Genomic DNA, 26,280 nt, shown 5'->3' with positions numbered 1-26,280 from the left:
ATCTCCAATGAATCACTAAAAAAACGGGAAGTGGGGCTGTGGCTCAAAGGGTAGGGGAGTAGCCTTGAGCTGAAGAGCCCAGGGACAATGCCCAGGCTCAGAGTACAAACCCCATGACCCACCCCCGCCCCCCCCAAAAAAGAAAAGAAAAAATAGGCATCCCTCAGATAATTGCTGGGAGAAAAATTCAGAAATATGTGTTTGTTTTGCCAATGAACTAAAACTAGACCATATATGACAAAACTGTGACTATGCAGTACATTTTTAAAGGTATTTTAGGGCCAGGAGTTTGGCCTACTGGTAAGAGTGCTTGCCTAGCATGCACAAAGACCCAGGTTCAATTTCTTGGTACCTCTCACACAGAAAAAGCCAGAAGTAGTGCTGTGGCTCAAGTGGTAGAGCTCTAGCCTTGAGAAACACAAGAACAATGCTCAGGCCCTAAGTTTAAGCAAAAACTGGCAAAAAAAAAAAATGTATTTTAAGTACAGATAGATGAAAATTTCCTTCATTTGAAGAATTGTCCAAATAGGAAACAACTGAAAAATTTCCACAACATTAAATGGGAGGGCTCTGCTAGGGATGTGGCTCAGAGGAAGAGCATGTGCTTGAAAGGCATAAGGCCCTGGTTTTGATCTCAGCAACACCTTAAAAACAGAATTGAAACATCCAATGGTGTTCAAATGGATTCACCAGTTACATTTTTTGAAAAGCAAAACCCAAATATTTGACATACCTTAGCACGGTAAGAATGAGAACCCCCTTGGAAATTGATGACTCCATAAGCATCTGTTGGGCTCTGTTCTGTATGCTTTTCCACAGACCATTCTTCTGTTGCCTGATTAAAGTGGTCACCCAATTTCACATCTGAGTATTTCATGGCAAGACTTGCAGTAAAACAAGCATGTTGCTTTACCAAACGGCCACAAAAACACCTGAAGAGTAAGATTACAAGGAGATCTTTCAGAAACTAGAGTCCATAAGAAATTTAATTACAATGAATAAACCAATGGAATACAAAACTAGTTTGACTTTATACCTTTATTGTAGTGTTGAAACACTACAATAAAATATAAATACATTAATACAGGGTAGGCTACATGTTGATGAATATCTACAATATGTGGTGTAGCCATCTGGCTACAGAAGGCAATGAACTAGGAACAGACACAAAGCCATCATGCTCAGTGGAAAGAGCTAGATACCAACTAGTACATATTTATATGATTCCTAAACACAGAAGTTAAGACAATGAAAGCTAATCAATATCATAACCAAAAAGTGAACCCTGGGTGCCTGAGAGCCAGAGCAGAAAGGTGGATGGCATTTTATCCAGAAGCACATATTAGGCCCCAATGTAAGAAGCACGAATCTAACAGAACATGGCAGTCTCACTGATTTGATTTAACACTGAAACTGGACCAGAGCTTGAGGAAGTCAGAACAACTAGTTTGTGGGATATGAAACAAAAATAAACTACGCAAGGGAAATGTTAATCCACTAGATGGTAATAGACCAAACAATTCCTGAAGCTCAGAAAGGACGGTGAACAGTCCCATCTGCCAGAATGGGGAGGTTTGAACCACTTTCTTTAGTGCCTAGGCTGGCTTTGAACCTTGATCCAACAGATCTCAGCCCCCTGAAGCTAGGATTACAGGCGTGAGCCACTGTCCCTGGCTTAAGAAAGTTTTTTTTTTTTTGCCAGTCCTGGACTCGAGCTCAGGGCCTGAGCACTATCCTTGGATTTTCTCAAGGCTAGAGCTCTACCACTTGAGCCTCAGCACCACTTCCGGCTTTTTTCTATGTATGTGGTACCGAGGAATCAAACCTGGGTCTTCGTGCATGCTAGGCAAGCACTCTACCACTAGGCCAAACTCCCGGCCCCTAGTATTTTTAAAAATCCATTTCAGTCCACAGAAGTCTGTGTGACTCTTATATTCAATTAACCACTAGAAAACCGGGAGTGGCACCTTGGCTCCAGGGGTAGAGCGGTAGCCTTGAGTTAAAGAGCTCAGGGACAACTCCCAGGCCAAAAGTTCATGCCCCACGACCCACGGCCAAAAGAAAAAAAAAAAAAAAAATCAACATTCTTTACCCAGTTAACTCATATTCAACTTCAGAATTCTGCTCAAGTAGCTACACTTGAATTCCACACAGGGGTACCTCATACCTCACCTCCCAGCTCTAGGTTAATTATCCTTCAAATGTAACAGCATATGAATTTTATCCCCCTGTATTTCATGTCATGTCTCTAATACGTTAATTTATTTTTTCAAAATTAGTGCTATTTAGTTGTGTACACTTACCTGACAAGCTGCTGACAAATCTGACATCCTGGAAGGCATCTATAAAGCACAAAGAGGTAAGTAAACTACTATTCAAACAAAAAGTGTAAGACAAGGAAAACTACATATTTTAAAAGTAGATTATCAGGAGGCTGAGATCTGAGAATCAAGGTTCAAAGCCAGCCTGGCATAAAAGGACCTGAGATTCTTATCTCCAATTAACTTCTAGAAAATGGGAAGTGGGGCTTGGCTCAAGGGGTAGGGCAGCAGCCTTGAGCTGAAGACCTCAGAGACAGCACCCAGGCAGAGTTCAAACCCCATGACCCACCAAAAAAAAAAAAAAAAGTAGTAGTAGATTATAAATCATCCTGTAGACATTGACTTATATTTCATATAAGCTTTTAAAACTCAGTTTTCTATTTTCATCTAGATTTAAAATAAAATGTACAAACTATAACCGAAAAGCTTGACAGATTTAATTATGTTTACATTCATACTGGCAAAAATCTGCCATTAACCATCTAAAGAAAAACTGACAAGGCTGGGAATGTGGCTTAGAGGTAGAGTGCTTGCCAAGCATGCATGAAGTCTTGCATTTGATTCCTTGGTATCATTTAAGCAGAAAAAGTCAGAAGGAGCACTGTGGCTCAAGTGGTAGTATGCTTGCCTTGAGACAAAGAAACTTAGGGACAGTGCCCAGGCCCTGAGTTTAAGACCAGGGCTGAAGGGGGCAGGGAGAGGGAGGGAGGGGGAAAGATAGACTGATAAAAAGGGTAGCTAGATTCTCTAACATTTAAAGAGCTCCCTCAAATTATTCAAAAATATAAGAATTGCATAGCTAATAGTAAAATATACATATGAAAAGATTTGATATAAATATACATACCTATAGGTTTTATGCATATACGCACAACAAACTGATTAAAGGATAGTATACTTAGGGGAAGAATCCAAAGGTCTAACTCCTCTGAACAAGCAAAAAGTTTGAGACACTATCTCAACCAACAGCTGGATGGACATGGTGGTTCACACAAACATATGGGTGTCTGAGATTAGGAGGATTGAAATTCCAGGCCAGCCCAGACAAAAAAATTCCAAAGACTCCATCTCAACCAAAAAAGCTGGTGGGGAGGTGTAGCAGATATTTATTCCAGCAACAGCATAAAACATAAATATGACAAAAGAACTAAGACCCTACTTCAAAAATAGCCAGAACAAAAAGGGCAGGAGGTATGGCTCAAAAAGCAAAAAGTGAGCCTGGAGTTTGGCCTAGTGGTAGAGTGCTTGGCTAGCATGCACAAAGACCGGGTTTGATTGCTCAGTACCACATACATAGAAAGGCCAAAAGTAGTGCTGTGGCTCAAGTGTTAGGGCACTTAAGAAAGCTTAAGGACAGTGCCCAGGCCCCGAGTTCAAAGCCCAGGACTGGCAAACAAAACAAAACAAACAAAAAACATCTATACAATTAGCATAATACATTGGAAGTTAAGTAAGTTAAGTTTCAGTGTTTAAACTACCAAAAAAAGTCTCTGTTCTATGTTAGTGGGGGGAAATAGTATCCGTTTTATGTTAGTTGGGGAGTAAGTCTAATGGCAATTTGACAACTTATATCAAAATACACCTGACATGATGTCATATGTCTGTAATCCCAACACTACACCAAGGCATGTTAGTTATATAATTATACACTATTTAAATTAATTTAGTTAGCATAGAAAAGTCAGCACCTAAGAATGTTTCATAAAATGATTCCACTTGAAGATGTTAGGTTTCTTTAATACCTGTTTTTTTTTTTAAATTATTTCTATTGCAAACTGTTAAGATAAAATTATATGAAATAAACTCCTTACTGATAATACAGTCTATGTTTTGTTTTGTTTTTAAATAAAGCAAAATCCAAGATAGGTACGATGGCTCTTGCCCATAATCCTAGCTACTCAAGAGGATGAGATCTGAGGATCACAGTTCAAAGTTAGCCAGGGCACTAAAGTCCATGAACCACCAGAAAACCGGAGTAGCACTGTGGTCAAAGTGATAGAGCACTAGCCTTGAGCCCAAGAGCTCAGGAACAATACCCAGGCCCAGAGAGTACAAGTCCCATGACCAATCAAAACAAAAAACAAAAACAGAAAGAAAAATGGAAACAAATCATAGATTAGAACATTACGATTATTTAATGAGCTAAAAAGAACTGTTGGGCACTTTTTTTGGTTTTGTTTTTTAAATAAAGCAAAATCTAAGATGGGCACTGATGGCTCATGCCTATAATCCTAGCTACTCAGGAGGCTGAGATCTGAGAATCATGGCTCAAAGGCAGCCTGAGCAGGAAAATCTGTGAGCCTCATCTCTAGCTACCAGAAAAAGTGGTGCTATGGCTCCAAGTAATAGAGTAGCCTTCAACAAAAGAGCTTCTGCAGGGCACCTACGCCCTGAGTTCAAGCCCCACAACCAACAAAACAAAAGAAAGTGCCACTGGAATAGCAGTGCATGCCTGTAATTCCAGCACTTGGAAGGCTGAGACTGGAGGATCACTTGAGTCCAGTCATGTACAGCAATCTGCACAACACAGTAAAATATCCCCAAAACACAAGACACTCAAGACAAAAAAACAAATTCACTGATTTTTGTTTTAAGTAAATATTTTACATCTAAACTTCTCTAAGATATCAGAAGAAACAGATTATGCTTACCTGTGAGGGTCTTTGGAGCTTGGTATAATATATACACATTCCCTCTTGGTCAAAGTGCTTTCTATCCAGGATTTCTGGGACTAAAACAAGAAGTTTTAAAGGATGGTGTATAAGTTAGCCCATTAACATAAGGAAATAATTCCTGGATGAATACACAAAAATGGTTCTGCACTATTTAATCTGTTTTGATCTACTAGCAGGTAGCATACTATCTACTCTTAATGACGACATCATATCTATAATAGTAAGATAACCTCATTTAAATACAATGTGACTGAATGGTACTTGACTTGAAATAAAGGAAAACAAGTATGAGAGTCTTCTTGTGAGCCAAAAACCTCAACAGGGGCTAGTGTGATTCTAGGATATTGACCACTTAAAAAAGACGAAAGTCAATATCAACAGGGAGATAGCAAGTGGGTTATTCTATGATTATAAATAAACTTCTGTGATCATCTTATTGAGAAAGAGTAATCAAATAAAACAACCTCAAAATACCCACATCAAGTCAGCACGATGGCTCATGCCTGTAATCCTAGCTACTCAGGAGGCTGAGATCTGAGGATCATGGTTCAAAGCCAGCCCAGGCACTAAAGTCTGAGACTCTCATCTCCAATTAATCACTAGAAAACCAGAAATGGCACTGTGGCTCAAGGGGTAGGGCAGCAGCCTTGAGCTGAAGAGCTCAGGAATAGCAAGCACCCAGACCCAGAGTTCAAGCCCCATGACCAACAAAAACAAACCTACAACTTTTTTTTTTTGCCAGTCTTGAGCCTTAAGCTCAGGGCCTGAGCACTATCTTGGGCTTTCTTAAGGCTAGAGCTCTACCACTTGAGCCTCAGCATCACTTCTGGCTTTTTTCTATGTATGTGGTACCGAGGAAACGAACCCAGGTCTTAGTGCATGCTAGGCAAGCACTCTGCCACTAGGCCAAACTCATGGCTCTACAACAAACTTTTAATAGGGAGATTATGGAGATTCAGACAGTCTAGTGGATCAGCACATTTCTCTTAAATACTGAAAAGTCAAACAAAACATAATCAGGAAAGATAAGGTTTTAAAATCAGAATAAACACATTAGAGTTAATGAACATGTTTCTGCTTATATGACATACATTCATATTCTTAAGCATACCTGGGCACACTGACCAGATAACTGACCATAAATCCAGATTTATCTAATTTTCACAGTACTATCCTTTCAGATCATATTCACCAATCACAATATAATTAACACAATGTAAAAAAATAGCCTTCTCTATTTTTTTTTTTTTTTTTGCCAGTCCTGGGCTTGAGCTCAGGGCCTGAGCACTGTCCTTGGACTTTCTCAAGGCTAGAGCTCTACCACTTGAGCTTCAGCACCACTTCCAGCTTTTTTCTATATGTGGTACCGAGGAATTGAACCCGGGTCTTCATGCATGCTAGGCAAGCACTTTAACCACTAGGCCAAACTCCTGGCCCTAGCCTTCTCTATTTCAAACTACTTAAGTAACTAAAATCCAAAAGAAAAAAAAAATAATTAAAAATTAAAATTCTTAGCAGTGAATTGTGAAAATTCTATGAATTTCAAAACCAGTACAAATGGTGAGGAGGAAAGTACAACCTTAAATTAATTGAAAATTAATGAGCTAAGTGATTAATTTAAAAAATATTGAAGCTGTGGATGTAAGCTATCTATTATCTTGGTAACTTAAGAGACCGAGACAAGAGGATCTTGAGTTCCAAAACAATCTAGATTACACCATTTGAGACTCTATCTCAAACAAAACAACCCACATGTATTCAATGTGTATGTACATGTATGTATTATGTAAGATAAACCTGAAGAAAGGAGAGATCAACAACTATATCAAAATGTTTTAAAATATGTAAAATAGGCAATTGAGGAAAATTTAACAGTTCAGGGGAAAAAAAGATTTACATAGGGGCAGGGCACATTGTTGATACTCAGTTGATAGAATTTGCAAGAATTTTTCAATCTTCTCGACTTTTCAGCAAATCTGAAATGTTTTTCAAATTAAATTTTTATACCTCTATTTCAAGCTTCTATTTTTACATCCCTACACTGATCCTATCTTCATACTGTTAACTGATCAGATATGAGAACCATAGAATAGGGGTGGTGGTGGTAGTATTATGTACTAAAATAAAGAGAATTACCCTAATACTGGGGACAGAAGGGTCCAATTGCCTAATACAATCCATAAGCATAGCACAATAACACATCACCAAAGGAAACCTACAGAAAGTGAAACACTCTGGTAAAAATTACAAGTGAAGTTTTACTATATCTATCCTCTTTTGAGTTCTCTGGATACTCTAATGGTAATTTTTATTTTATCTCCAAACCTCTACTTCTGCTTCCAAAATTTGGTCTTTCCTTATCTTCATTCAAATTTCCATTTACTTGATGAAAGGGTCACCTTTAAATAGACTCACCTAAGTAGGAAGAAATTACACCATGACTATGCAGTCATAATCACACAATGCCTCTGGAATTGAAGGCCTTTCACCAGCAAAATTTCCTATATGTCCAAGTTCACTCTGCACTTTCTTACTCTAACAAGAATTTGGTTCTCTTGTATCTTTGGGGTGGAAGTAGAGGGTAGAACTATGTAGCCTTACCCTAATAAGAGTCATTTTACCTATATCGTACATCTATCAAACCCATATCTGACTCAGGCCAATTTCCCACCAACTGTACAATCCCCCCCCCTCCGGCTTTATTCCATGATGAAAAAGTAAAACCTTATTTCAACATTAAGAAAAAGCTAAGCCGGGTGCAGTGGCTCAGGCCTGTAATCCTAGCTACTCGGGAGGCTGAGACCTGAGGATCATGGTTTAAAGCCAGTCCAGGCACTAAAGAACATGAGATTATCTCCAAATAACCACCAGAAAACCAGAATTGGCACTGTGGCTCAAGAGGTAGGGCAGGGCCAGAAGTTTGGCCTAGTGGTAGAGTGCTTGCCTAGCATGCACGAAGACCAGGGTTCAATTCCTCGGTACTACATACATAGCAAAAAGCCAGAAGTGGTGCTGTGGCTCAAGTGGTAGAGCCCTAGCCTTGAGAAAATCCAGGGACCATGCTCAGGCCCTGAGCCCAAGCCCAGGACGGGCAAAAAAAAAAAAAAAAAAGCCAGAGGAATCGAACCGGGTCCACTAGGCCAAACTTGTGGCCCTTAAAAAGATTTTTAAAAAGATTTTTTGTTAAGGGACGTGGGGCTGTGGCTCAAGAGGTAGGGTGGTAGCCTTGAGTTGAAGAGCTCAGGAAAAGTACCCAGGCCCAGAGTTCAAGACCCATGACCCACCCCATCCCCCCAAAAAAAGATTTTTAAAAAAATCAAATAAATACACAGTTACATCAAAAGATAATCAATGGAATAAACTGCTTAAGAACTAAAATCCATACTCAGGAAACCTGGTATGTGGCAGACAGCAATACAAATCAGGAGAACTATTAAATTTTACTATTAAATTATATATATATGAACTATAATACTAATTTAAAAGCTAGTCACCTTTGTACACACCTGTAGCCCCATGTACCTATGAGGCTGAGACACAGGCTCTCAAATTTCAGGCTGGCCTGGGCAGGGGAACAGGAAAGAGGGTAAGAGGGTAGGAGCAAAGAGGTGAAAAAGGGGGAGGGAGGGAGAGAGAGAGAAGAAGGAAGGGAGAAGGAGGGAGGGAGAAGGGAAAGACGGAGAGAATGCACATGCGCAAGCAAGCTTAGTGACAGACAACAGTGTTAACAAGGGCAGACTAATTCAATTTCCCATTATTACAAATTTCCTTCAATAAAAGAGAAAAACAAGATCTTTAGGAAAAGAAATGGTGTATAAAAAAAACTCACAAATTTTATTAAAATGACAAACTAGTATATGTCAATAACCTGAAAGAAACAAATAGTCTACTGTGGAAAACCAAAAGGTATAGGCAGGAGAGACACGTGCAGCTCGTAAAACAAACTGCAGTCTGGAACATACAATAGAAAACTAAACAAAGGTTAAGAAAAAGCAGAAAAGGGAGGTACTCACAGTCCCAAATCCTGTCATCTAAACTGGGCACCAGTGGCTCGTGTCTATAATTCTAGCTAATTCTCAGGTGGCTGAGATCTGAACATCTTGGTTCAAAACCAGTCCAGCGGACAAATCCTCCAGACTCCTTATCTCCAATTAACCAACCAAATGCCAGACTGGAGAAATGATTCAAGTCGTAGTGTCAAATGTGAGCAAAAGGGTAAGGACCAGAGTTCAAGACTAGGACCAACAATACCCCATCCCTCTCAAGAAAAAAAAAAAAAAGAGCTGTGTGCCAATGGCTCACACACTGATTACCCTGGCTACTCAGGAGCTGAGATGTGAGGATCCAGGTGCAGAATCAGCCTGGCAGACATATCTTTCACACTCCTATCTCCAATTAACCAGCAAAAAGTGCACTATGAGCAAAAAAGTCAAATGAGAGCACAAGGCTGAGTTCAAAACCCCACAGAAAAGAAAAAAAAAAAAAAAAAGAATCATTCCATGTTTATGACAGGCAAAATAAAAGCACTTAACCAACAAAGTGCTACAAAGGTGTAATATACTTTTTATAGGCAATGTAAACTGAACAACTACTTTGGAAAACATTTTGGTAGTACCTATAAAGTTGAAAAATGTACATACCCTATGATCTAGGAGTTGCACTTATTGACAGACATTAATAAAAATCCTCACATTTCTACATAAGATGATATATTCAAGAATATTGCATTGTTATATAAAAACACTGAATACTTAAATACCTGGTAACAGTAAAATGGGCAATATACATTATTTCATACCTATAAATTTTAGGAGCATAAAGACCACTGTATTTTATACTCTATGTAACTACAAAAGCTTGTAAAAGACAATAAAGACTAAATTCAGTACCGACAGTTATGTCTGCAGAAGTGGAAAGTATAATGGGATTGCAGTAAGATACACAGAAGACTTCAATTCAGCTCTTTACGAGGCCTGAGCTCAGGGCCTGGGCTTCTGTACTCAGGCTAGCACTCTACTTGAGCCATAGCTCCATTTTTGGCTTTGTGGTGGTTAATTGGAGATAAGAGTCCCACAAACTTGCCTGTCCAGGCTGGCTTTGAACCACAATTCTCATATCTAAGTCTCCTGAGTAGCTAGGATTACAGGCATAAGCCACTGGTGCCTGGCTACACATATTTCTCAATCAGTGAACTCTAGACTCTAGATCTCTAATATAGCTTGGCGTAAAAGCTTTCTTCTTAGTTTCCCAAAGGCTCAGTTTCCCAACATCCAGGATAGTTAGCTGGATAGTTTAAGTGCTAGGTTAGTAACATGTTTACATAATAGTGATAGACTCTAATCCTGAGGTACAGGAAACATCAGCATGTGCTTTTACAGGGAAAATAACAATGATGCATGTAAGGATCATGATTCTAAGTTGGAGGGGAGGAAGAGGCTGGGAGTTTGGCCTAGTGGTAGAGTGTTTGCCTAGCATGCACAAAGACCCAGGTTCAATTCCTCAGTACCATATACACAACCTCCCCCCCAAAAAAAGCTGGAAGTGGTGCCGTGGTGGAATGCTAGCCTTGAGAAATGCCAGGGCTCACGCTGAGTTCATGCCCCAGGACTGGCAAACAAACAAACAAACAAACAAAAAGGGCTGGGAGCATAGCCTAGTGGTAGAGTGCTTGCCTAGCATGCACCAAGACCAGGGTTCAATTCCTTGGTACCACATACACAGAAAAGGCTGGAAGTGTGCTGTGGCTAAAGTGGTAGAGTGCTAACCTTGAGAAAGGCCAAGAACAGTGCCCAGCACTGAGTTCCAGCCCCAGGACTGGCAAGAAAAATAAATAAATAAAAAGCTGGGTCTGGTAGTGCACACATGTAATCCTAGCACTTGGGAAGCTAAAGCAGGAGAATCCTAAGTCTGAAAGTCTGAGGCCAGCCTGGGCTACATATCAAGACCTTGTCTCAAAAACCAGGCACTAGTGGTTCATGCCTATAATTTTAGCTACTCAGGAAGCTGAGAACTAGGGTTTATAGTTTGATGTCAGCCTGGGCAGGAAAGTCCAGTATCTCCAATTAACTATCAAAAAAACCAGAAGTGAAGCTGTGGCTCAAACGGTAGAGCACTACCTGGGAACACAGAAGCTCAGCAACATCACCTATGCCCTGAGTTTCAAGCCCCAGAACCACCCCAACCCTTCATTCCCTCCCCCCCCATACACACACAAAGATTGAGCCAGGAGCTGCTGGCTCATGTCTGTAATCCTAGCTGTCCCAGCTATTCAAAAGACTCAGTTGAGTGTGTAGGCCCTGAGCTCAAGCCCAGGACTTGGCGGGGGAAAAAGACTGAGGTCTGAGACTTTTAGTTAAAAGCCAGACAGGGCTAAAAAGTCCAAGAGAATACATATCCAATTAACCAGCAAAAAAGCTAGACCAGAGGTGTGGTACAGGTATTTGGTACCAACTATGAAAGAAGCCAATTTGAGACCCTTAATTAACACACCAATACCATCTGATCTCCACCTTCCAAGTAGCCAGGAAGACAGGTATGAACTCTAGAATAATGTATTTTATAAAGTAAACTAGATGAAGTTCAGTTCTCAAGGTTAAACATGGTATTCTCATTCAAATTAATCACATAGTAACTGCAAAATACCTTCTAATAGTGACGTCTATTTAAGTTCACTTTATGCGTTCATTTAAATGAGACTTATGGGGCCAGGAGTTTGGCCTAGCAAGCACGAAGACCCAGGTTTGATTCCTTGGTACTACATACATAGAAAAAGCCAGAAGTGGTGCTATGGCTCAAGTGGTAGAGCTCTACCCTTGAGAAAGCCCAAAGACAGTGTTTAGGCCCTGAGTTCAAGCCCCAGGAGTGGCAAAAAATGAAAATAAAAAAAATTAAAATTAAATGAGACTTATGAATCCCTATAGAGTCAAACATTGCTTGTATTCTAAATTAATCTCAACTTGCTTTTTTTTTTTGCTTCAGGTACCACACTTAAAACAAATAACAGAAATTTAAAGGGAAGTCACTAAAGCTGGTAACTTAATCATATGTTGAAAAATTCCCTCCAAAAGAACTAGTGGATCAATGCAAAAATCATTAATAGGCTGGGAATATGGCTTAGTAGTAGAGTGCTTGCATAGCATGCATGGAGCCATGGGTTTGATTCCTCAGTACCAGCCAGAAGTGGCTCAAATGGTAGAGTGCTAACCTGAGCAAAAGCAGCTCAGGGACAGTGCCTAAGCCCTGAGTTGGAGCTCCAGGACTGTTCAACTCAAAAAAAACAAACAAATAACATGAACAGCTACAACTAAAAGTATTATGTGAATAAATGGGACTTTCACAATTGAAGCTAACACTACTGATACATCTTTTAAAAAGGGAGGCTGGGCCTATAATCTTAACTACTCAGGAGGGTAGACAGAAAATTTCTTTAACTTCTATCTCCAATTAACAGGGGCCGGGAACGCTGCAAGTGTGGTAAAGCACAGAGAAGAGAGCAGGTGGGCCACGAGAGGGCTGGTGTTATAACTCAGTGTTAAAACTACAGAAGACTATCAAATCATTAGATCCAAATATCTGACTGGTAAAACTCTCCAACTTCAATTTTGTTAACTGATTGCTTTAACAGACCATTTAAAAATACTTAAAGCCCAGGTGTAATCCTAGCTACACAGAAGGCTGAGATCTGAGGATCAGGTTCAAAGCTAGCCTGGGGCATTAAAATCCGAGACTCTTACCTCACCTCCAATTAACCACCAAAAAATGGGAGTGGAGCTGTGGCTCAAGGGGTAGGGTGTTAGTCTTGAGCTGAAGAGCTCAGGGACAGTGCCCAGGCCCAGAGTTCAAGTCCCACCACCACCAATAACAACAAAAAAATGCTTAAGTGTGTATTTTAAATACTGCTTCCAGTTACAACAGCTGTACATTTTAGACAAAGGTTTTAGTGCTCACATGTTTTCATTTTACAACTGGTTATTATCAATATCTATATACCCAAATTAAGAGATTTTCCACAATAGTGACTTCGTCCTATCTTTTTTTTTTTTTTTTGCCAGTCCTGGGCTTGAGCTCAGGGTCTGAGCCCTGTCCTTGGACTTTCTCAAGGCTAGAGCTCTACCACTTGAGCCTCAGCACCACTTCCGGCTTTTTTCTGTATGTGGTACCGAGGAATCGAACCTGGGTCTTCATGCATGCTAGGCAAGCACTTTAACCACTAGGCCAAACTCCCGGCCCCTTCGTCCTATCTTAATCCATTCCTTCCTTTCTTCCACTGCTAGACTCCTACAATACCTTTCTTATGAGTTTCCCTTTTGTCAGTGTAACCATATACCAATTTTCTTCCATGGTGTTGCCTTCCTTAGTGGTTCCCCAGCATTTCTAGAACCAAATCTAAAGACATGTTCCTTTGGAAATCTGGTATTGCCAATCTTCTTAATGTTCCCAGCAATAGGTACTATCATCCCATACTCTACTACAGTAGCATTTAGACATTCTAAACTGCATTTTAAATCTTTGTTGTTTCTGTAGTGTTGGGAACAAAAGCCAGGACCTTGTGCACACAAATGCTCTACCACGGAGCTACAACTCCAGCCAGCACCTATGCAATTTTGTATAATCTAAGGCTATCTTTTTCTTCTAAAGGTCAGGTCCTCTACACTAAAAGCACTAAGCCCTCAGGTACCAGTGGCTCACACCTCGAATTCTACCTACTCTAGACACTGAGATCTGAGAATCATCATTCAAAGCCAGCCTAGCAGAAAAATCTGTGAAACTCTTATCTCTAACTAGCACAAAGCTGGAGGTGAAGCTGTGGCTCAAGCCTTAGCTTTTTAAGGGATGTTGCTTGGAATTCAAACCTCAGTACAGGCACAAAAATAAATAAACAAATAAATGTACTAATTCACAACTTGTCTCTTTTCAGGTTAATTTCTATTCTTTATTAACTATTTAAGATTCAACTCTACCACTAGTTCCTTTGCAAGCAAGCTTATTCAAAATTTCCTTTCTATCACTCCCCATTTGTTCTTGACACAGTAATCCATGGAGTTGTACCACATTTTCCTTCTGTTTTCACATATCCATACAGCCCTTCAAGGTTCTAACTACTACATTGTCTGAAACACAGTGAACATCAAATTTTTGTTTTGCACAGTAACATATGCATCTTCAATTGAACAGCATGTAGATTTTTAATCAATTAATAGAATATAAGTAAAATTGAAATCAGAGTGTTGATCTAAATGTTGAGGAAGATCTTGAAGAAACTGTGGTTACTGAATTAACAAAGCTTTAAGTTATCCTAAGGTTCCACTATAACTCAACTGAAAATTGTAATGAAAATCTCACAATTCAATAGCCAACTTCAGTAGTGCAATAAAGTAAAGTGATACTCTCAATCTCAAACTTTAAAGCAAAAATTCTCTTCCTGTAGAATCACCAGTTTTTTTTTTTAAACAGTGTGTTTCCAACCAACACTAAGCGTACTATATGAATGTACTATTCCTGTTTAAAAAACAGAACAAAACAAAATGCCAGGAGTTTAGCCTAGTAGTAAGAGTGCTTACCTAGCATGCACAAAAACCTGGGTTCAATTCCTTAGTACCATATACAGAGAAAAAGCTGTAAGTGGCGCTGTGCCTCAAGTGGCATAGCATTAGCTTTGACCAAAAGATGTCTGAGGATAGTGCTCAGGCCCTGAGTTCAAGTCAAAAAACAGGACAAAAAACAACAACAAAAAGCCCCCTGCTGATAGAAAGGGCACAAAAGGAAAAGGCAAGAGAAACTGGAGAAACTTAGACCACGCCTCCATTTTTGAAGGCCAAGTCTCAAAGTATGTAGACAGAGATGTTAAAAGCTTAATTTGAGAAAGGCAACTGGGATAAACTAAATTACAGACTTCCAATGGAAAAAAAGAGTGTTGATCTAGATCATTAAAAAGCAATGTCTGTATGGCTCTGAAAATAATGGGGTATCTTAATTTTCTTTGAAAACATTTTAAATACATGAAAAATTTCTTGATCTGAAAATCAATTTATGCTCTTTTCCATCTAAACAGGAAAATGAGGTTGGGTTGGAAGGGATTGGGGGGAGATGTTATTGACTGAGACACATAGTATTTATAAACTGATTTCATTTCCTTCTTCTTCTTCTTCTTTTTTTTTTTTTTTGCCAGCCCCGGGGCTTGAACTCAGGGCATGAGCACTGTCCTTGGGCTTTCTCAAGGCTAGCGCTTACCACATGAGCCACAACACGACTTCTGGCTTTTTCTACGTATGAGGAATCCAACAGAGGTCTTCCCGCATGCTAGGCAAGCACTATACCATTAGGCCAAACTGACAACCCTAAATTGATTTCTTGAATAGTAATCCCTTAGTACAATACTTAAATAAAAACATAATATGAAAAGGAAAACTATAAATACACCAGTTAATAGTCAGTAATGCTCATGTGTTTGAAGCAAGTCGCTGGGCTTCAAGTCACCCCCAATAGATTCCCTCAAATCCATATGAGTAATAAATTAAAAAACGTCAGCGCAGGTTAAAAGGACAAACTTTTTTTTTCTTCTTAAAGAATCAGGAAAAAGATTTAATGATGTATTTACTAACTTTCCATTACCAAAGAAGGTGGCACACAGTGGAAGGTGCACTCTTTGGGTAAAGTCTACCTTACTTCTCCATGGAAAAACCCTGATTTCAGCTCCTTAAGACCCTAGAAATCAGCTTACTGCAGAAAAAAAAAAAAAAAAGTAAACGGAGCCAGCCTTCAGCAGAGAGAAGCTGTTTGCACAAAGCAATCAATCCAGTTTTAAGTCCTGAGCAGAAAGAAAATACCTACCCAGCTCAAGTCTTTGATCTAAACGACTTTCTTAGTAAGCAATCTTCCCGTTTGGGGATCCTATCAATACACCTCCCCCCCCTTTCCCATTCTGCCTCTTCTCTTGGGAGGGTGGGGGTCAGAAGCAACAGATCAGATAGTTAGGATTTCCCGGACCACCCCACCCCCCGCTCCAAATCCTCCGAAGAAAATTCCCACTGAACTCTCTCCGTCTACGCCGTGCAATCTCTTCCCCTTCCTCTTGGGCTCCCCCAAAGAAAATGTACCTGTAGAGTACCGGCTGCTCAGCCAGCGAGGCACAGCTCCAAGCCCGCGTCCTCGCTCTCTGGGCTTTTTTTTTTTTTTTTCTGTGTTCCCTCCCAATCCTCCCTCCTCTCCTTTTCCATGTTGAACTTTAACTGCGCGCTTGGCCAACACGATCTTGCCAGCAACCGGCGCCAGGAGGAAAAGGACCGCCGCTCCGGGGGCGATGCGGAGCTGGGGAGCTCGGGTCCCCGGGGCGGGTTGGCCGCGCTGCGGCCGTCGTCGGAGCTCGGGCCAGAAGCTCGGGCGCTGCCCGGGGTGGGGTGTCGGTGCGCGCGTGTGTGTGTGGTGGAGGGGAACCCCCGGGCTCGCGCCCCGGTCATCGCACAGAGGCCTGGGTCCTTCGCCGGGTTCTTCAGTTCCGAAGGAGGAGGAGGGGGGGTAGGAAATGCCCACGACGAGCTGTCCCCGCCAGACTCCCTTCCCCTCCCTCCACACGCACGCACACACCCCGATCGCACCCCCACCCCGACCCTCACGGCATGCCTGCCCTCTCCCCGCTCTAGACAACTCCAGAAGCTTCCAGGGCCCCCGTGTGGGTCCCCGGGAGAACGGCGACACACACACGCACACGCTGGCTAAGGTCCCTTCCGCTCCCCGCCCCGGGGCCTGCACCGGGGTTCCAGTTACCATTCTCCTCACGGGGCAGACTCCGGAAGGGCAGCAACTCCACCTCCTCCTCCTCCGCGGCCTGCAGCCATCTATCGGGAAGCGTCTCCGGAGGCGGCAGCAGAGGCCACCGGACGAGAACAGCCCAGGGAAACCTTCTCAGCACTAACTCAGCTCCGGCGCTAGCAGCAGAAGTCGAGTCTTTCATAATTGTGCGACCAACTCCGCCGGGTGACTGGCCACAGGGACGCGCCCGCCGCGCCCGCCTCCGCCGGCGACGACGGGGAGGGGTAGGTGGGTGGAGGGAGGGGGGGAATGAGGAGGGGGGGCGTGCTGAAGACAGACCACGTGAGGGACGCGTCGTCAGCGTGTACGTCGTCCCCGCCCAGCGGGGCGGGTCACGTGAAGGGCGCGCGCACGCCCCTCGCCTCCCCCGCCCACTCCGGCTTTCCTTGCGTGCGCGTGCGCGAGGCGCGTGCGTGCCAGACCCCCCCCCCCCCCCCCCCCCCCCCCCCCGAGCGCCCGCTATCCGGCTAACTCTGGTTTCCCCGGAACTTCCCACCCAGCATGTGTTCCGCCAGCTGCTTCCCTCTCCTCCCCCCCCCCCCACGGCGTAGATACCTAAAGCGAGTGTTGCCGCAAACGTCTGCCCCAGGGCATCTGGAGGCAGCGAGGGCTAGAGGACTAAGGTTCCTAGCCTGTGGGATCCGGCTCGGCGAACGTGGTTGGGACTGGCTCTAAATGCACCAAAAAGCAAACTAGATTCCCCCCCCCCCCCCCCCCCCCCCCCCCCCCCCCGCCCAGCCTTCTTTGGGCCCCAGAAAGACTTAAATATTACTGCCTCCTCCTAGGCCAGAAATGCAAAACGACCTTTCCCCCCAAGTCATGTCTCTTCCAGTTTCTGCCAGGGCTAATTATTTTTTGTTTCGCTCTAGGGTAGTCCAGAAATGTCACCCACAAGTCACGCTTGCACCTGACACCTCGGCCATGCAAAGACGGCGGGAGGGGGGGGGGGCTGTTCCTCGAGTCTGTCACCCCTCCACGTGGGTTATAGTTTATTAAATGTTATTGTTCCCAATATTTTCAGAAGACCACCATCAGTTATTTTCCCCCCCTTAAACTTTTTTTTTTTTAATGCATTGCCTTTCTGTTCCCAAACACTTCAGGCACTTCAGGGGTTCTTCAATCTGACCTTTTGCCATCTGGTCATACCTGTTTTATTATTATTATTATTATTATTATTATTATTATTTTGCCAGTCCTGGGCTTGAGCTCAGGGCCTGAACACTGTCCTTGGACTTTCTCAAGGCTAGAGCTCTACCACTTGAGCCTCAGCACCACTTCCGGCTTTTTCCTATGTATGTAGTACCGAGGAATCGAACCCGGGTCTTCATGCATGCTAGGCAAGCACTTTAACCACTAGGCCAAACTCCCGGCCCGTCATATCTGTTTTTTAGAAAGCTTGTTTTTCTCTCTCCCTCTCTCCCCCTCTCCCCCTCCCCCCTCTCTCTCTCTCTGTCTCTCTCTCTCTCTCTCTCTCTCTGTCTCTGTCTCTGTCTCTCTCTCTCTGTCTCTCTGTTTCTCTCTCTCTCTCTCTGTCTCCTGTCTCTCTGTCTCTCTGTCTCTCTCTCTGTGTCTCTCTCCTCCCTCTCCCTCTCCCTCTCCTTCTCCCTCTCCATCTCCCCCTCTCCCCTCTCTCCCCCCTCTCTCCCCCTCCCCCCCCTCTCTCTCTCCTAAATGGAGATCCCCAGAGGGTCTAACTCCCCTCCCTCCAGGGCTGGCTTTGAACCAATCCTCTAGGTTTCAGCCCCCCTAAGTAGTTAGAATTACAGACAGGCGTGAGCCCCCAGTGCCTGGCTCTAACAGCTTATGTTCTTAAGCCTTATTGTGCTAATTCCCTTTTGTGACAGAAAGATGCAACTGGGAAATGTCACTAGTAATAGATGATACATGATTCAGTCTTTCACAAAATCTTTTCCACAACCTGTTCAATCAGCTAATCAACGACGTTGGGCAAATAGTTGGGTTTTGTAACTGTATCCACATGTCACACCCCAGACTTCCTCTGAATGGATTTGTCATTAGTGTGTCTGGGCATCTGGCACCACAAATCTAAAGAATGACTTAAAATGCTAGGAATCTAAAAACAATTCAAATTCATCAGCACATCAGAACCAAAGGAGAAACAACATCTGAAATGTATGAAATGTACACTTTAAGGTTTTCTATCACTTAAAAATGAATACTCTCATGGAAAAAAAAAAAGGATATTCAGCCCAGGGTTGGTAGATACTCAGGAGACTGAGATCTGAGAATCACAGTTCATAGGCAAAAGGCACAGAAAAGTTTGAGACTCTCATCTCCAATAAACCACTCAGAAAAAGCCAGAAGTGGCACTGTGGCTCAAGTGATAGAGGGCTAGACCTGAGCACAACGAGGCTCAGGGACAGTGCCCAGGTCCTGACTTCAAGCTCCAGAACTGGCAAAAAATAAAATAATAATAATGAATACTCATAAATGTATGGCAAGCCATTTCATAAGCCTTTGTTTATAGAAACGGGGGTGATTTACCAGTTGTAACAAATTTTGTTGTACTTTGGATAGAGGATTAATGGAATCCCCACCTCCCCCTTGGACACATTTTCAAAAGGATTAATCTTAGTCACAAGTGGAAAGCTTATAAAATGCCAACTAAAAATATTTGAAATGTTTGAAATTAATCTTTAACATCACTACCTTGGTACAGCATCTAACACATCATAGGAAATCTCGGATACCGGTGCAATATATTTCTTGAATAATTGAGAAGATGAAAATCTGTCTTCTTTGACTGAATTATGTGTGGTTATGGTTAATTTCAGTATATGGTATACAACTAAAAAAATATTTTTTTGTCCATCATGGGACTTGAACTCTGGGCCTGGGTGTTGCCCCTGAGCTCTTCAGCTCAAGGCTACCACCCTACCTGTGGGCCTGGGTGCTGTCCCTCAGCTCTTCAACTCAAGGCTACCCTGGAGCCAAGCCCCACTTCCTGTTTTCTAGATGTTAATTGGAGATAAGAGTCTCCAATCTTTTTGCGCCTGAGCTGGCTTTGAACCTTGATCCTCAGATTTCAGGCTCCTGAGTAGCTAGGATTACAGGGGTGAGGCACCGTGCCCAGCTGGTATTGAGAATTATATTGCACGTCTCACACATGCTCAGCAAGGGCACTACCACTGAGCTACACCCTAGACCTTTCCCTAAGGCTTAAAAGTCTGTCCCTGGTGACGAGATCTGTGTAAAAGCTAGAACAAATTACCAGTTACCATAGAGAAAAATTCCCCTTTGAATTTAGCAAAGCCCTTGTGTTCACAGAGATTATTGTGACTAGGTCTGTGTAAACTTCTCTGCAGTAGACTCAAGAGTATAAGAAATGGATGTTTTGGGTGGGTTGGGAGTTCAGAGGTATCTAAGACTTAAATACATTACACTGTGGTAAGCAGTGCTACTTTGCTATTGTTGGTTAATGTAAATAACAGATTTCAGTAATATAGATATACAGATACAGGTGTTAGTAAAAAACATAAAACAGGTCTGGGGGCCAAGGGTTTAGCTCAGTGGTAGGCGGTCCTAGGCCAGTCTTTAGCAATAAATAAATATGTAAATAAATGATTTTCTGATGGCTGAAACCATTGTTTCATTATGTATGAACATTTTTCACATAGAACTTGCAACTGAATGGCATTTTATCAAACTTTTCCCATTATAAGTTGTGTTAAGCATTATCTAAACTGTTATTAAATGGCATCAATATGGAGTTACTATTGTTGTATGTTTACATGTTTAGATATGTATATACTTATTTTAATTTTTTTTTGTCAGCCATTGGGCATTGTCATTGAGCTCAAGGCTACCGCCCTTCCCCTTCAGGACCATTTCTGGCTTTTCTGAGTAGTTTATTGGAGAGAAGAGCTTTACTGGAGACAATTCTGCTCAGGCTGGCTTTGAACCGCGATCCTGAGTAGAGTGAGCCACGGGCCCCCAGCTTATTTCAAAATTCTTAAGAGATTTTCATCTCTTTTCATGAAGCTCTCAAAGGAGTAACATTCAAGGCACTAATCTTAGCCTGGTGTATTTAAAATCATGAAAGCTAATTACACAATAAGTAAAACTAAAACATGTAAGCAACAAATAACTAAGCAACTAGCTTTTAGTTAGAATAATTGGCTCTGCGCTTTGAATAGTCTTGAAAATATGACTACTCCATGCCAAATGATTTCAAATCTACAGCTGAAGTAGAGAGTAAAAGCATAATGAGAAATGCAGATAATGAACAAAACACGTATTTCTTCTGGAAATACCATTAAACAAGCATTTACTGGTTTATTACAAAGGATTCAATTCAGGAACAGGAAAATAGAAGCACAGGGCAAGGTACAGGGAAGAACCCTCAAAATACCTCCATGTGATAAGTAATATAGAACCCCAAAATATTTTGAACCTCAAAATTTTATTTTTGTTTTTGTGTTTTGATACAGCTCCTTGGGCTTGAAATCAGGCCCTAGGTGTTGTCCCTGAGCTTTTGTGCTCAGGGCTAGCTAAGCCCTTGTGTACAACTACTTGAACCACAACTCCACTCCCTGTCGTGTGTGTGTGTGTGTGTGTGTGTGTGTGTGTGTGTGTGTGTGTGTGTGTGTGACTGGAGATAAGAATCTCATGGACTTTTGTATCTGGGCTGCCAACAAACTTCAATCCTCAGATCTTGACCTCCTGAGTAGCTATGATTAAAGGCTTGAGCTTACAGCACCTACCTACTTGAATGTTTTTTTTTGGGGGGGGAGGGGTCATGGGGCTTGAGATCGGCCTGGGCTGTCTCGTCTCTGAGCTCTTCAGCTCAAGGCTACCACCCTACCCCTGGCCTGGGAGTTGCCCCTGAGGTCGTTACCTCAAGGCTACTACCCTACAATTGAGCCAAGCCCCACTTTCAATTTTCTAGAGGTTAATTGGAGATAAGAGTCTCAAATATTTTTGTGCCCAGACTAGCTTTGAACCTTGATCCTCAGATTTCAGGCTCCTGAGTAGCTAGGATTACGGGCATGAGCCAACTGTGCCCTTGCCCATGCCAGTTCTACTTTGGTGTTTTATCCAGGCTACTTTACTGTGGCCTCTATTGTGGGCCTGATTGATTAATTTTTAAGTTCATCTTCACTCCTGAAAGTTCCTTACTATAATCCTAAAATGGATTATAGTAACCAACCCCTTCCTTGGCTAGAAGCCAAACTCTAGGACATCTCAGCAGTTTAACCTCAAGTATGACCAAAAAGGACTCTTGTCAGTAATAAAATACACTCACACCATTCAGAAAATTCCAAAGGTTTTAGGATCTCTGTCCCAGAAATGGAAACAAAGGTCAAAGTATATTTCTAATTATGTCACAACGATCGTTTCTCTAGTTATTAGAAATACACTTTCCATGTTCCTGCCTAATGACACCCCTTCCTTCCTCTTGGGGTCTGAGCCTCACTGCCCTGGCTACTTAAGATTAATGTAGATAATTCCCTCATTTTGTTTCTACATTATACATTTTCCTCTCCATGAGATCCCCATCAACACTGAGATCTGATTTTATCTCTGCCTCCTGTCAAGACTCCTTACAGTCAGAAACCAATTGCTTCACCTAGTATTTGTTTCCCCTCCTTTCTTTTAGTATAAAATATCATAAAGGAAATGAGTTTACTTGTTCTTTCCTGATTTCCCTCTTTCCATTCTACACCATGATACCTAAGCTGAGATCTGACAGTTCAATAGAGATGGCTGAGAGTGTGAGGTGGACTGTGCACAGAAGAGTTCATTGAGAAGACGAAAACAAGGGGACAAGAATGAAGCAGAGGCAGATGATGGAAATTAAGCTGGAAAATAACAGGGTCTAAACTGATCAGGCTTTGTGATACTCTGAAGTATGTTTAGTCATTGACAGCTTAACAATACTTTTGTTATGTAATAGTACAAATATAAGAGTAATACCATTAGATTCTAACATATCTTATGTGTGTAGAAGCCTTTATCATCTAGATTTATATGTCCTTTTATTTTTAATTTTTTTATTTTTGGGTTGGTCGTAGGGCTTGAACTCTTGGGCTGGGAGTTGTTCCTGAGCTCAAGGCTGGTGCTCTGCCACTTGAGCCACAGCATAGACTTTTAAAGTTAGAACTCAGAACTATTTCTCCTGATAAACTAAGACAATTGAATGAATTAGTGTCTGCTGATTTGAATATGTCTCCTCAAGTCCATGTATTAGAAACTAAATTCTCAGTTCAAGAGTAAGGAATGATTAGGTCATAAGAGGTTGTGTTGGGTGTGTGTTTGTGTGAGATCTAGAACTCTTTTGTTTTCAATAATTTTTTTCATTTTTTGATGCTTTAAATTTCAATGACAGTCTACATTTACAAATTCATTCCCAAACTGTATGACCTACTATGTTACATTGTTATTCAACATAATACCAGAATGTTTTCAATAATCTTTTTACCATATAAAATATAACAAACTGAATTTGTATTTTTTTGCATTTTTTATTGTAATTAGTAAAAGGGTTACATGATATTTGCCAGATAGAAGGTGCATTAATTCACGTACATTGATACCCTTTCACATGTCTTGGTACCCATTTCCCTCCCCCTGAATTTGTATTTTAAAAGTTTATTGAGAGCTACAGTAAATTCAACACATCAAATTCTTTTCCTAGTTGGCATCTGACACATGATAAAGATAGTTTAAAGTTTAAATCAACACCAGAAAAATGTTTACATTTTAAATCATCTTCCTTAAAAAAAGGAATGCCCTAATAGGGTTATAAAAGTTCATTGATAGCTGGGCACCGTTGGCTCACACCCATAATCCTACCTACTCTGGAGGCTGAGATCTGAGGATCTCTGTTGGAAGCCAGCCTGGGAAGAAAAGTCCATTCTTAGCTCCAATAAGCTAATCCGAAAAAGCTGGTAGTGGAACTGTGGCTCAAGTGGTAGAGTTCTAGCTCAGGGACAGTGTCCAGGCCCAGAGTTCAAGGTCTGGCAAAAAAAAAAAAGTTAGCTTATACTAACATATTAAAGTTAAAAAAAAATCTACTCAAACTATTCATCTAAGAGGGATCCAACTAAAAAGATTTTCATTTAAATAAAATATAGCACAAGGAAGCTAGATGTGATGGCTCACACCTGTAATCTTAGCTACTCAGGAGGCTAAGATCTGAGGATCAAGGTTCAAAGCCAGCCTGGGCACAAAAGAACCTGAGACCTGAGACTCTTATCTCCAATTAATCTCTAGAAAACTGGAAGTGGGGTTTGACTCAAGGGTAGGGCAGTAGCCTTGAGTTGAAGGACTCAGTAACAGCACCCAGGCCAGTTCAAGCCCTCCCCCCCCTAATATATATATAAGGCCTTATTTTTTTTTTTGGGTGGTGGGGCTTGAACTCTGGGCCTGGGCTCCTTCTGGAGTAGCTAGGATTACAGGCATGAGCCACCACACCGGCTATGTGAGACTTTTTTTTTTTTTTTTGCCAGTCCTGGGGACTTGTAATGCTTTTTTTTTTTTTTAAGGCAAAAAACTACCTAATTTATATCTACTTATCTTATTGGGAGATGTTGCAGGATAAGTACATAAACTTTAGATATTAAAAATAATCAAATCTAGGCCGGGAGTTTGGCCTAGTGGTAGAGTGCTTGCCTAGCATGCATGAAGACCCGGGTTTGATTCCTTGGTACCACATACATAGAAAAAAAAGCCAGAAGTGTTGCTGAGGCTCAAGTGGAAGAGCTCCAGCCTTGAGAAAGTCCAAGGACAGTGCTCAGGCCCTGAACTCAAGCCCAGGACTGGCAAAAAAAAATCAAATCTATATTTCAAAAGATACTTTCTATATTTTATGCTTAATCATAGAGGCACATGATGATATAAAATGTTCCACCTTCTTTGAGCTATCCCTTAATTACCAATAAGGATAACCTTCAATTTTAGCGTCAAAAATAACTTGCCCACTAATAAACATTATAAAAGTATTTTTTGTGATACTGGGATTTGAACTCAGTACTTTGCTTAGCAAATCATCTCCCACTTGAGCCATGTCTCCAGCCCACCTAAGGAACATTTTCATATACATAGGCTGCTGTAATATGGAAATATTAAACAAAAATATTCCTGGTTATTGTCTTTACTAGGTAATGGCTTAGCTGATCATTTAATTCCAATCTCATGAATTCACATTTTTCTTCCAGGAAACAAAATAGTTTATATTAAATATTTTTGTTTGCATGACTGACCCCAACCTGTTTTAGAATTATCTACTGAGATAAACACAATATAAGATGAAAACAAGGGTTTTAAACTATAGAATGCATCTTTTAGCATCATCTTGAACTAATTCAAATTCTTTCTTGTCCATAGGAAAATACAAAGGGTCTTCAGACCAGTAAGGACATTCCACTAGCCTGAAATACAATCCTTGTGTCTCCAAAGTTTCACTGGCTGAGGTGAAGCTCAAGTTTTAGAGAACAAGCTTAGATAAATTAGTCCAAATATTTCTTAGTCAAGTGTAAAAATAAGTTTTGCTTAGAATTAAAGCAGATGTTGAAGATCTGTGGTTGTAGCTCTGCCCTAGACCACTTGCTGAGAATGAGCTAGACTGTTGGTTGGACCCCCTACTACAGCAGGGGGGAAGGGTAGAGGAAAAAAAGAGAGGGAGGAATGAATAAATTCAAAGAACACTGGAAATCTCATGTGTGTACTAGAAATGTGCCTTTTCACAAAAACCTCCATGCTTACACAACTAAAATACAGAAAGCTCAATGCCCCTAGGTGCCTAGGCAGGAATTGAGTGGCTCAGAGATGCTGCCTGAAGTTACTAATCCCCAGGGATCCATGACTTCTTGGTGTCAGTAATGACACCTCCATGAAGGACTGACTCACAGTGCCCAGCTGGACATCAATGGCACCAATCTAGCAACCTGCTCCTTGGACCAGAAAAATCAGTATCTGGACAAAAGAAAACAGAACATGCCAGAAGCCCAAAGAGCACTCAGGGTACAATTCCTCAAGTAAACTATGGGCTGGGCCCCAACTTCTAATCCTGACTTGCAGGGGTCCACTGGCCATCTTCTTGCTGACTTGCAGTGGGGCAGGCCAGTGGCTATGAGACTGTCAGCTAGGCTCTGGGGTTACCTGGAAGTCTCATAGACCAGTCATTCAGGCAGCTGCTATGCTATGAGTGTAACTATGCATGAGATATGCAAGTCTGGGTTCCCTTTTGCTTCAATGTAATACATGCAACCTGTTCTAAATTTCCTCTACGTCCACCCTTGAAGTCTTTCTCCTACAGACTAAGAACTCCCGAAACTCCCAATCAAGTAACAACGTAATTGTCATGTGAAATAAGCTTCCAGCTTAAGGGTAATCTATTAGGATATTGAGGTCCTTTCTCAGAAAATTCATACTTGTTTTTGCTGATCTAACCAGAAAAATAATCTACCCTGCAATTTTTTGCTGGTACTAGGACTTACACTAGGGGTGCTATT

At 41.6% G+C, this 26,280-nt stretch overlaps 1 protein-coding gene across 1 annotated transcript; it reads right to left on the bottom strand.

The window, feature by feature from the left end:
* Positions 1-751: 751 nt before the first annotated feature.
* LOC150046486 (uncharacterized) lies at positions 752-17,014 on the bottom strand. The gene is made up of 4 exons (XM_090358422.1): positions 16,760-17,014; positions 4,973-5,052; positions 2,304-2,342; positions 752-932 (listed from the first exon to the last, which is right to left on the bottom strand). The coding sequence occupies exons 1-4, from the start codon at positions 16,944-16,946 to the stop codon at positions 849-851; spliced, it is 390 nt and encodes a 129-aa protein (XP_090214548.1). The 5' UTR covers positions 16,947-17,014; the 3' UTR covers positions 752-848.
* Positions 17,015-26,280: the final 9,266 nt, after the last annotated feature.

The sequence above is a fragment of the Megascapheus bottae genome, chromosome 25 (assembly GCF_031878675.1).
Source record: "Megascapheus bottae isolate mThoBot1 chromosome 25, mThoBot2.hap1, whole genome shotgun sequence".
NCBI classification, from domain to species: domain Eukaryota; kingdom Metazoa; phylum Chordata; class Mammalia; order Rodentia; family Geomyidae; genus Megascapheus; species Megascapheus bottae.
Note: the sequence above shows the minus strand (reverse complement) of the source record. Positions and strands in the feature narration are given on the sequence as shown.